This window comes from Lepidochelys olivacea (assembly GCF_965140295.1).
Source record: "Lepidochelys olivacea isolate rLepOli2 genome assembly, chromosome: 1".
NCBI classification, from domain to species: domain Eukaryota; kingdom Metazoa; phylum Chordata; order Testudines; family Cheloniidae; genus Lepidochelys; species Lepidochelys olivacea.
In genome coordinates, this window is record NC_140411.1 from 312123318 (window position 1) to 312136142 (window position 12825).

At 40.8% G+C, this 12825-nt stretch overlaps 1 protein-coding gene across 1 annotated transcript in view; it reads left to right on the top strand.

Annotated features, from left to right (window-relative positions):
* Positions 1-552: 552 nt before the first annotated feature.
* The window catches only part of ASB15 (ankyrin repeat and SOCS box containing 15), a gene marked incomplete at its 3' end in the record, with an annotated part of 29169 nt that continues 16896 nt past the window's right edge, over positions 553-12825 (top strand). Inside the window, exons 1-4 of the mRNA XM_084636236.1 lie at positions 553-684; positions 5016-5068; positions 5154-5285; positions 5750-5908. Of these exons, the coding sequence (XP_084492362.1) occupies positions 569-684; positions 5016-5068; positions 5154-5285; positions 5750-5908 (460 nt within the window). The 5' untranslated portion in view covers positions 553-568. The remainder of the gene's footprint in view (positions 685-5015; positions 5069-5153; positions 5286-5749; positions 5909-12825) is intronic.

The following is a 12825-nucleotide window of genomic DNA, read 5'->3' on the forward strand; positions in this document are numbered from 1 at the left end:
AGTTACCAAAGAAAAAAAATCTACATTTGTAAGCTGCACTTTCACGATAAAGAGATTACACTACAGTACTTGTATGAAGTGAATTGAAAAATACTGTTTCTTTTGTCATTTTTACAGTGCAAATATTTGTAATAAAAATAATATAAAGTGAGCAGCATACACTTTGTATTCTGTGTTGTAACTGAAATCAATATTTGAAAATGTAGAAAAACATCCAAATATTTAATATATTTGAATTCGTATTCTATTGTTTAAGAATGCGATTAACACTGTGATTAATTGCAGTTAATTTTTTGAGTTAATCGCTTGAGTTAACTGCAATTAATTGACAGCCCTAATTTAAACTGAAAACAAAGGGGCTTAACTATGATGTAGTAGTGTCTACATAGGGTGTTACTGTGCTGCAAGCTGATGCACTCAAATTCTGGACTGCTACATAGTGACTTGCCATGAATAAAAGCCCTCAGAGTGAAGGACCATTCACCATGAATAAGAGTGGCAGAATCTGGCCCCTAACAGTATATTTTTCGATTTTTTTTTCTTGACAGCAGCTCAACTTTCATATAAGATGATGGATGGAAATGAGGACTCTGTCGAAGACCATCTCACTGCTTATGCAATTCAGCTTAGTATTCAAGAATCAATTGAAGCCAGTCAACCAACATCTTCCCATTACCATGAAAGGTACTTTAGTAAGTCAGAAAGCACATACATGTGATGAGAATATAACAAATTCTTTCAGTGTTCTGGACAGTTGAAATTAATTTTTTTTATGTTATCCTAGCATTTTAATTTTAGTTTAGCTATTTGTGTTTGTGTTTACAGCCAGGCACTCTATGAAGACATGACTGAATACAGCAAACCAAAATATAACTGTCTTCATTAGTTACATGCTAGTAAATAATCCTCTCTTTGAAGAAAATGGATGATGTACTCTCTGGGTATGTGTGACGGGTTGCCCCCACCCTCCGGGATGCCACCTGATGTTCTGGGGTACCACTAATCCCTCCTGTTCCATTCTGGGCTCCCTTACACTGTGCTGCTGAGTCAGGCCCTCAAGCAGCACACACAGAGGTAGGGACACACCCAGCTGCAGAAAGACACAGACACTGAAATAAGCACTGCCTGGGTAGGCATCAGCTAGGGAATTGCCCAGTACTCAAGTGCACACCCCCACTGAATTGTAATTCCAAAATTGTATTGTCTTATGCTGCATAGAGGATAATACAGCGTAAGCTCATGAAATCCGCCCCCTCCCTCAATGTGGAGGAAGATATGCACAGCTCCCCCCCCCCCATTCCCAGTTGTGAATTCCGCAAACTGGTTTTAGAGACAACAAAAACAAGTTTGTTGACTACAAAGGATAGATTTTAAGTGATTATAGGGGATAGCAAACAGATCAAGCAGATTACCCAGCAAATAAAACAAAAATGCAATATAAGCTTAAGATACTAAAAAAACTGGTTACAAGTAGTAGTTTCTCACCCTAAATGTTGTTTTAGGTAGAATGCAGAGGTTCTTGCGGGCAAGCTGCTCTTGCTTGCAGCTTAAAACTCCAGGTATTTCTTTCACAGGCCAGACACCTTCTCAGCCTGGGCTCAGTCCTTCTCCCTGCCTCTCCCTTTGTCTTTGTTTCTTAGATGTTCACAGTAGTCATCCTGGGCAGGGATTCAGTGAAGAACGAACACTGATTATGTCCGTCCCTTGCCTTAAATAGGTTTTACATATGGCGGGAATCCTTTGTTTTCCAGTGTGGTTCCCTCCACCCCACCCTGCAGTGGAAAAATACTGGTATTCTATCATGGAGTCCAGTACGATGATCACATGACCCTGCAGTGTTGAAGCAGCCATGATTCAAAGGCCGTTTGTAGCATCTCAGGAAGGTGGGAGATTAGCATCTTCAAAGACCTGTATTTCTCCCTAATGGTCCATTGACTTGTCCCCAGCTAGCCAGCCAGACTGATTGCATTCTGTCTGGTGGGCATTCCCTGGTTGCAAATACTTTTATAGTACAGATGTATAGTCAATATTCCTAACTTTAGATACAAAAATGATACATGCATACAAATAGGATAATCATATTCAGCAAATCATAACCTTTCCAATGATCTCTTTCCTTATCTTGCACAAAACATATAGTTATGCTATAATCATATTATAACAATATTTCTATGAAGAATATGTGGTGTAGGGTCACAGTATGTCTACACTGCAATGTAAGCCCAGGGTTAGTAGAACTTGAGTTAACAGACCCTGAGTTTGTTAACCTAGTGCTTGAGCATCTACACTCATTTGAAGCACCAGGTTAGGAATTGTTGAACCGTGGGTCCCAACCTGGGGCTCCAGTATCTACATTGCATTATGCAGGTCCAAGTCCGACCACCCATATCCCAGACTTCCTAATGCCCTCTCAAAATGTGACTGCTCTAGCCCTTTGTTTGTGGTGCAAGCATGGGAAAACTGTACTGTCCACCAAACTTGTCTGTCTAGAGGACAAAGTCAGTCAGCCGTGGGATTGTGGAATACTTGTGGCGGACTCCCAGAGCACAAGTCCCGTAGTGCTGAGTCTACACTGCAAAACAATAGGTCTTGAACCCTGGGTGACTCAGGCCATATCTACACTTACCGGGGATTGAGGCATCTGTGATCGATGCAGCAGGGTTCAATTTAGTGGGTCTAGTGAAGACCCCCTAAATCAACCACAGAGCGCTCTCCAGTTGACTCCACTACTCCACTGGACCGAGAGGAGTAAGGTAAATTGACGGGAGAGCATCTCCCGTTGATGCAGCACGCTGTAGACACTGCTGTAAGTCGACCTAAACTATGTCGACTCCAGCTACATTATTCACGTCACTTGGAGTAGCGTAACTTGTCTACCGACTTACTCCGGTAGACAAGGCCTGAGGCTCAGACCTTCCACCCCGCTGGGGTCCTGGGTCTGGGCCCCTGGGTCTGGGCCCGGATTAATGCAGTGTGTGTGTGTGTAGATGGAAGGGGGTTTAGGCTTGAGCCTGAGTTCAAACCCTGGGATTACATTACAATGTAGACATACCCTAAGTATTCTGTAGTTATAACCACATTTAAAAAGGTTTTCTGGGGAGAATTCTGGCCATCATGCAGAAAATGGTGTAGCAGCCACACTGACATGTATATTCTGTAAAAGAAACTTTAGGTCTTGATGGAGCACAGATTTATGCATATGATTAACTTTATGGATGTGAGTAGTCCCATTGATTTCAGGGTTGTCTCCTTAATGTGCATTTGGAATCTAGAGCTAAGAAGCTCAAGGCAAAATACGTGTCTGTGTTGGCAGGAAGAAAAGGAAGAGCTCTGTGCAAGGACTATTGGCTGCAAAGGGAGAAAACCTCCCGTCACTATAGTGAGTGTCTACTCTACACTGGAGCGCTATAATGCTGTAGCTGCACCACTGTAGTGGTTTAAGTGTAGACATAACCTAATTTTTCCCAATTTCCATCTCCGCTATCCCTTTATATTGAGCTGTAAATCAGTGAAACCCTTGGACTTTGGGTTAAAAGCATGAAACGTAATGTGGTAATACAATGGTACATGCTGATCTCTTTTCCAATAGGAAATCCCCAACAGAACATTCCTGCTGGCAATAAAAGGAACTAATCTTTACTGTCCGTAATGTCAATCTAAAATCCATCTTTTTTATACTTGTATATTTCCAATATCACTTATTTTCTTTTAAAAAACCCAGCATATTAGGAGTGTCTAGAATATAGTATATATATTTAGTTTTAGCAGTACAGTTTTATTTGTTTTTAAATTGTGAAAAACAAAATAATTGAGTTTTGCATTAAAGATATGGTTAGTATTTTTAAAATCATTAATATATATTAGCATAGATTGTTTTCTGTTTGAGTCAACTGCCCTCAGATATGACATGTAGATAGCATTTCTGTTGTAAATGTTGAATAAAATTTTCAAAAGCGCTTAAATGATTTAGGAGCCTACAGGTCCCATGGGCTTTCAATGAGACTTTGGTTTCTAAGTACGTACATCACTTTTGAAAATTGGTCTTCATTTTCTGAGTCACTAAGATGCTTTTGAAAATGTTACCTTTTAGCTACCTCTATTGATGAAACAAAACTTGGCTTTAATGGGAGTTGTATGGCAAAAACCGCAACATACGTTTCTGATCACTATAAATTGAAGGACTTTTCATAAAATGCTGCACAGTATTTGAAAATAAAGGCAAAGGCAGATAAGTGTTAATCGCCCAATTCAATTTATGACTGATCCTATAATGGGATCAATGGAACCCTGAGAAAGTAAGGGGCCACATGTGGTTCCTATTTCCTATTGCAAGATCAGAGCCTATTTCTTCACTGAAGCCTGTCAAACAGTGCCACTGTCCATTTCCATCTATGATTTGGCTGATTCCTACTATTATACTGTTGTCATATTATCTCAGGGTCCTGGCAGCCACTGGCATTTTTACCACTGTATCACACAGATCTGCTCTGAATAGGTTTAAATGACATTGTTAAAAATGTTTGCAACTGTCTTTATACATTGGAACTGTATTATATTAGCTGCAGAGGGAAACTTCAGAAAAAAGGCTAGCTAGACACAACCAAACAGACCTATTACTGGCCTGAGGCAGAGCCTAGGCAATGAGTTGCGGGTCATATAGAGGCCCATGTGCCACCCCCAGATTTGCTGCTTGACTTGTACTGAGCATGCTCACATGGACTAGGCAGGCTCAGTAACACTGCTGAAGCCAGCTGCCCCCACTTCTACAATTGGCAGGTCCAGGTCATCTTTGGCCTGAAGCCTGGGGTCCAGAATCTGTTCAAATTCTTATCCTGTATCTAACATTCCTGAGTACTCTGTCAGGTCACATAGTGAATCAGAATTTGTAACTGAGGTGATATAAACGTAAAGTTGAAAGCCAGTGGAAACAGGTGATTAAAACCACTAAAAATTGTGCTTTAATGTAACGTATCTATATTGTGTATACTTGATATCTTTTGTCATCCCTTCAACAGATTTGTACCACCCAGTGATCAAAATAGGAAACTTATAGCAGCCATAAGAGAAGGTACAAATATTGAAATGAAATATTCACTGTGCAAAGCACTGAGCTTGTCCTATTTTTTTCAGATATGCACTATTTTTTGTTTCAGGCCAAGTATTTGATCTTCAGAACTATGTGAAACATAAATATGCTTTGGATGAAGCTGATGAAAGAGGTTGGTTCCCACTTCATGAGGCTGCAGCTCAGCCAATTCAGCAAATACTTGAAATCATTCTGGATGGTGAGTGAGCTCAAGACACCCCACAGGGCTATGAGATTGGAAAGATACAAGACAAGGAGCAATAAATAGACAAACACAAGAATAGAATCAATAACTGCAAAAATGTATGAGAAAACCCTCCATTGTTGCATGGCTTGGTCAGTCACATGTGCCAAATTCTCTGCTGGTGTAAATTGGCACAGCTCTGTTGTCTTCAGTGAAGCTCCACCTATGTACACCAGCAGAGAGGTTGGTCCGTTTTGAATGACTTTGTTCAGAAAACTACAGTTATTCAGAGAAGAGCTGCATGATCTAATCACTGGCTACAATAGTCAACCATTGTGGCAGGACTAACTAGTAAGTCAAAGTTGAAAATAGTTGTAAATTCATTTTCATGCAGATATTTATCAACATGGCATTTATGTTATGTCCTAGATGCCTGTCATTTTAATTTTGTGTTTTGTTTTCTACTTTCTGACCTCTAGCATCTTATAAATCAATGTGGGAATACAAAACATGTGATGGAGAAACACCGTTAACTTTGGCAGCAAAAGCTGGTTTTGTGGAAAATGTAAGAACGTTATTGGAAAAGGGTGTTTGGCCTAATACCACAAACAATAAAGGAGAAACTCCTCTTCTCATTGGTAATTGCTTCCTTTCTATGAATTAAGCCAACGTGAATAGCAGAGTTTTCAGTGTTCTAAACTATTCTATCCAGTTCCTGCATTCCCCAAAGCCAACCATAACAAGGGGATCTGGGGCCTGCTCCTGCAAACGCTTGTTCATGTGACTAGTCCTTACTCACTTGACTATCCCAATTGGCTAAAATGCTTAGTTGCTGTTCAGTTTTTAGAAGGAAAATAAAAGTGGATTATACTGCCACCAAATAACGTTAATTTTGCTTGAGTAAGTTTTCAGGTTAATTGTTGACTTTCTGGTCCCTATGGGTATGTCTACACTGCAGTGTAATCCCAGCATTCAAACTCAAGTTCAAGTCTAACGCCCCTTCCATCTACACACAAATTGTGCTAATACAGGGCTCAGACTCAGGGTCCCAGGACCCCACAGGGGTGGAGGGTCTGAGCCTGAGTCAAGCTGGGATTCCCTGTTGCTTTGCAATGTAGATGTTGCCCCACTGGATTCATGCTCTGGGAGTCTGCAAAAAGTATTTCACAATCCCACAAGCCAACTTTCTTTGTCCTCTAGACAGACAAGTTTGATGAACAGTCAAGTTTTCCCATGCTTGGACCACGAACAAAGGGTTACAGGGGCCACATTTTGAGAGGGTGCTTGGAAGTCTGGGGTATGGATGGTAGGATTTAGCCCTGCATAATGTAGTGTAGAAACTGAAGCCCCAGATTGGGACCCAGGGTTCAATTCCTAACCTGGGATTACAAATGACTACAGGCACTCAAGCCTTAGGTTAACAAATCCGGATTTGCTAACTCAAATTCTACTAATCCTGCAGTGTAGACATAGGAGTCTGATCCCTCACTCTTGAAATCTGTGAGAGCTTTGCTGTTGACTGAAGTGGGTGCAGGAGGAGACCCTGCATGATGTTATAGGGGCATGTTTCAGAAGTAGTCATGTTAAATTAATTACTGTGGGAAGAAACCTATGTCCTTAGAGTTAAACATCAGACAAAAGGTAGGTGAAAATAAATGAAAAATATATTCTTACCTTTCACCAAGAGACTGCCAAGGCATCTTGGGGAATTTCTACTCATGCTGTATGAGCAACTGAGGGGTTAAATTTACTAACACTGAGTTTGTGCCGAACATTTTAAAAGCACCTTTCTATAATAGAGATGAGAGATTTATATCTCAGAGAGGCAACATTTGTCTCCCTGCATAAAGTATTTTCTATTCTTTGTTTCACAAGAATTACAAAAGTAACCTTTATAGTTTTTCCATCTATTCTCCTGAGAGAAAACTAGGTATGGACTTTGAATAGATGGTATTCCAATATTCCATCTTTTCTCTTTCTCTCCTGCTACTGCTTCAGCAAATCAGAGCATTTTGTCAGACTGATTCTAGCACCAAACTCCCACCTATGAGTCACAACACACACTCAGTTGGGTGGGCTCGCTGGCTTACAGCTCCAGAGTGAATCTGAGATGCAATCAGACTCTGATCAAATGATTTCTGTAATGTGCATCCCGAGTTGCCTTGAAGATTTGGGGCAGACATCACAAATTCTAATGCACCTCGGAGAACATTCTTATACTGATTGCAAGGACTTGACCAAAAGATGGATTTGCTTTCTGCAACTAGTATGTTGTTTAACAGAACACAGAGGTTGTCCCACATTTAAAAAAAAAGTTACACCTGGAAGTTCTACTGCTTTGTTTTTCTGGAGAAATATTTTAAACCACGTTTTATTTTTGTTGTTACATGTGATTACATAGAACTTTTCTTTTTAAATTTTTTATAGGAATTTAGTGCATATGAAAGATGCAGGGTTGATGTTCCTGGAAACTAAGTTCCTCTCCTTATGTACAGACTAGACACCGCACAGGCAGTAGCAGCTGAAGTTTTTTTTCCTACACTGCCTTGCCAATGTGCCTTATCCCTGAAACAGAGGGACAAACATCTGTAGGTGGAAGCAGAGAGTTCATTTTCTGTATGTGTTTAGTTACCCAAAGTCCTTTGAAGTCAACGGAAAGACTCCCATTGACTTCACTGGGCTTTAGATCAGGCCTCAGGAGCAAGATTTTTAAAGGTATTTAGGTGCCTAGAGATGCAGATAGGCACCTAATGGGATTTTCAAAAGCACCTGATGTCATTCTGTGTGACAATCTACACATTAAAATGCTATTATGGGGATCTCCGCTCACCACATGTGAGGCCTCCTGGTGGCCACTCTGGGGATTAGCTCTTCCAGCCCAATGTCCTTGCGGTTCCTTAGCTCCTTGTCTCTCTCAGTCTGCAAACCCTCTCTTGCTCCAGGAGTAGCAGCTTCCTCTTTGTGACTCTGCCCTCCAGCCAGGTCACTATAGTGTTTCCCCTTCCAGGAATATCAATACCTTGCTCACCATCCCAGGCAATCCTTAAATCCACTGCCCTGGATGGGCCACTCACTCAGTGAATCAAACACGTGGCCTCAGAAAGCCTCCAAGTTCACTGCCCAAATTGTGCCACTCACTCAGTAGCTGGGAGGGGAACCTAGGTCCACCCTCTACTCTGGATTCCAGTCCAGGGCCCTATCTCTGAGCAGCAAAGATCCAGACAACCACATTGTCCTGTCACTTGGAAGGCTTCCTACCTCATCTTCTCCACCCCTCTAGCCAAATCTTTTCCTCTGGGACTACTAGACAAATCTTTCCTCTGGGGGGTCTAAATCAGTGTCTCTCCCTTATCCCAAGGAGAGAGCCTGCAGCCCTCTTCCCCCCAGCCCTCTTTTTGCTACCAGCTCCCTGGTTTTATAGAAACCCCACCTGTTCCTGCACAGGTGAACTTCCCTTAATTAGGGCTTGCCTCTCATATTGCCTAAATATTCCCCAGTTTGCAGTCTTATAAGTTAATTGGCCCATATGGCCTAAATTGACCCCTTCAGAACTAATATGGGGGAGTATACCCCATCAGAGGTGCCTAATTACCTTTAAAAATCTGGCCTCATGTGACCACTCAAGGCACAAGTAATGGTCAGTAGTTCAAGTGAAGGTTTAACTAAAGGCTACACAACTTTTAATGAAATCTTGGATGTTTTACAAATAATTGTTTATGACTGTGTGTGGCCTACTGGAGAATATATAGATAATGGAATTTTATTATTGTTACCGGCTGACTTTGTCAGTAGTAATTGGGTATTTTCACTTTCAGAAAGAATTTGTGGAAAATGGCATGCAACTAAATTACTAAGTAATAACTCAGTTCAAAGCAGGATTATTCTTTTGGAAAGTTTTCTGCTGATATATTTAAATGAGCTTTACCCTATATTAGTAATTTAAATGCACCAGCTTCCAGCTCTTGTTGAAAATGAAAGTACTCAAGGTCTTAGGAAGAAAATCAATCTGTAAAATTAATACAGTTCCCACATCATACATACCAAAATACAATGATCAGACTTATTAAAACATTACCTTTGATGGGTACTAACTTTTATCAATTTTAATCACAAAGAATACCCAATGAAGCAATTAATGTATTAAAATTTTAAGGCCTGAGCCACAAAGGGATCTGTAAAAGTTTCTTTAGATTTATTGCTTTATATTTCTCCAGTTCTTTCCAGTAATTGCAAATCCATAGAACTGTTAAGATAAGATTATTAGCCATTGCTGTCTGATGAATACCAGGAAGAGTAAACTCCTACTAGAATTGAAGGAAAAGGATTTTTTTTCTTCCCCACTAAATTTTCTCTCCTGGATATTTCTGTTTATGATTTCCTGATAAGTCGAGTTTTTTGCCCATGTAGTTTTCTTACTAAGAGGCTGTTGTCATTTGGAATTGAGCCAGTGGGAGTGGAGGGTGCTCTGCACCTTACAGTTCAATCCTAGTCACACTGAAATTAGTGAGAGCATCATCAAGCACATACCACTCAATATAAATTGCAATTGACAAATGCTTTTAATTTAACTTAATTACTCCTGCATTAACTCTACAGGCGAGCTGTAGATTAGAGGACTCTTTAGTTGGGTACATAAAACTCCATTGAAGTCAAAGTAACTATGAATAGCATTATCACACAACAGAGATCAGCTGAAACTAAGTAATCAAAAAGAATGTTTTTTGAGGGGGAAGCTTGTATATTTATTCAAACATTTATGATGGGTTATTACTGCTGAAGCCTTGAAGTTTCACAGAATATTGAATATTTGTCCAAAAATTCTGGGTCAGATCATGCTATCCATTGAAAGAAAAAATCTCATTGAAATCAATGGAAGTGCCATTATAGGTTAAAGATATACTACCAAACTCATACAGAATGTGCAAGTCAAAACAAGGCACAAAAGACTATAGAACCAGATGAAAATAAAGGTAGAAATATTACCGTTGAATGTTAAAATCTGACCTGGGTTGATCTGGGTAGAAAAATGTTCATGAACAGAAAACTATCCCCTGGACAGGTAACTTGTTGTAGTCTTGAGCTGCATAGTTATCCATAAAAAGAAAAGGAGGACTTGTGGCACCTTAGAGACTAACCAATTTATTAGAGCATAAGCTTTCGTGAGCTACAGCTCACTTCCTCAGATGCATATCGTGGAAACTGCAGCAGGCTTTATATATACACAGAGAATATGAAACAATACCTATTCCCACCCCACTGTCCTGCTGGTAATAGCTTATCTAAAGTGATTTCCAGCACAAATCCAGGTTTTCTCACCCTCCACCCCCCCACACAAATTCACTCTCCTGCTGGTGATAGCCCATCCAAAGTGACAACTCTTTACACAATGTGCATGACAATCAAGCTGGGCTATTTCCTGCATAAATCCAGGTTCTCACATCCCCCCACCCCCATACACACAGAAACTCACTCTCCTGCTGGTAATAGCTCATCCAAACTGACCACTCTTCAAGTTAAAATCCAAGTTAAACCAGAACATCTGGGGGGGGGGGGGTAGGAAAAAACAAGAGGAAACAGGCTACCTTGCATAATGACTTAGCCACTCCAAGTCTCTATTTAAGCCTAAATTAATAGTATCCAATTTGCAAATGAATTCCAATTCAGCAGTTTCTCGCTGGAGTCTGGATTTGAAGTTTTTTTGTTTTAAGATAGCGACCTTCATGTCTGTGATCGCGTGACCAGAGAGATTGAAGTGTTCTCCGACTGGTTTATGAATGTTACAATTCTTGACATCTGATTTGTGTCCATTTATTCTTTTACGTAGAGACTGTCCAGTTTGACCAATGTACATGGCAGAGGGGCATTGCTGGCACATGATGGCATATATCACATTGGTGGATGTGCAGTTACCTACTACAGGACAGGCCTAACAAAGAAAATAACAGAACGCCACTAGCCGTCACCTTCAGCCCCCAACTAAAACCCCTCCAACGCATTATTAAGGATCTACAACCTATCCTAAAGGATGACCCAACACTCTCACAAATCTTGGGAGACAGGCCAGTCCTTGCCTACAGACAGCCCCGCAACCTGAAGCAAATACTCACCAACAACCACATACCACACAACAGAACCACTAACCCAGGAACTTATCCTTGCAACAAAGCCCGTTGCCAACTGTGCCCACATATCTATTCAGGGGACACCATCACAGGGCCTAATAACATCAGCCACACTATCAGAGGCTCGTTCACCTGCACATCCACCAATGTGATATATGCCATCATGTGCCAGCAATGCCCCTCTGCCATGTACATTGGTCAAACTGGACAGTCTCTACGTAAAAGAATAAATGGACACAAATCAGATGTCAAGAATTGTAACATTCATAAACCAGTCGGAGAACACTTCAATCTCTCTGGTCACGCGATCACAGACATGAAGGTCGCTATCTTAAAACAAAAAAACTTCAAATCCAGACTCCAGCGAGAAACTGCTGAATTGGAATTCATTTGCAAATTGGATACTATTAATTTAGGCTTAAATAGAGACTTGGAGTGGCTAAGTCATTATGCAAGGTAGCCTGTTTCCTCTTGTTTTTTCCTACCCCCCCCCCCCAGATGTTCTGGTTTAACTTGGATTTTAACTTGAAGAGTGGTCAGTTTGGATGAGCTATTACCAGCAGGAGAGTGAGTTTCTGTGTGTATGGGGGTGGGGGGATGTGAGAACCTGGATTTATGCAGGAAATAGCCCAGCTTGATTGTCATGCACATTGTGTAAAGAGTTGTCACTTTGGATGGGCTATCACCAGCAGGAGAGTGAATTTGTGTGGGGGGGTGGAGGGTGAGAAAACCTGGATTTGTGCTGGAAATCACTTTAGATAAGCTATTACCAGCAGGACAGTGGGGTGGGAATAGGTATTGTTTCATATTCTCTGTGTATATATAAAGCCTGCTGCAGTTTCCACGATATGCATCTGAGGAAGTGAGCTGTAGCTCACGAAAGCTTATGCTCTAATAAATTGGTTAGTCTCTAAGGTGCCACAAGTCCTCCTTTTCTTTTTGCGAATACAGACTAACACGGCTGCTACTCTGAAACCTATAGTTATCCATGAAAATTTCACAGTTGGATCCTCAAAAGGGCAGAATTTGGCCTTTAAGTGTAACATATGTCAGTGATATCTTGGCTAGCAACAACGAGTGAACATCAGTTTAGGCATTAGAATTAGAAGCTGACTTAATAAGTGCGATACAGCTGGAACACGGGGAGAACATTGAAGAGTTTGCTGTAGCATGAAAAGTAAAGGGCTGTATTCATGACAAAAGGTGGTGCAGGTTATACACTGGATCCAAGTTGGAAATAAGAATGGGTGTTCATGTTAAGTAGCAAATTTATATCAACCTAGTGTTCACTGGAAGGCCAATCTTACAAGCCTGGCATATGTGGAACACTGATAGAAATCTTTGGGAGAGCCACACATGAAGAACAAAGCCCTGAGAATGTACCTTACTTGCCAAGAGGGAAGGAAAAGTGGTATGGCTGCAACAGCAACTAA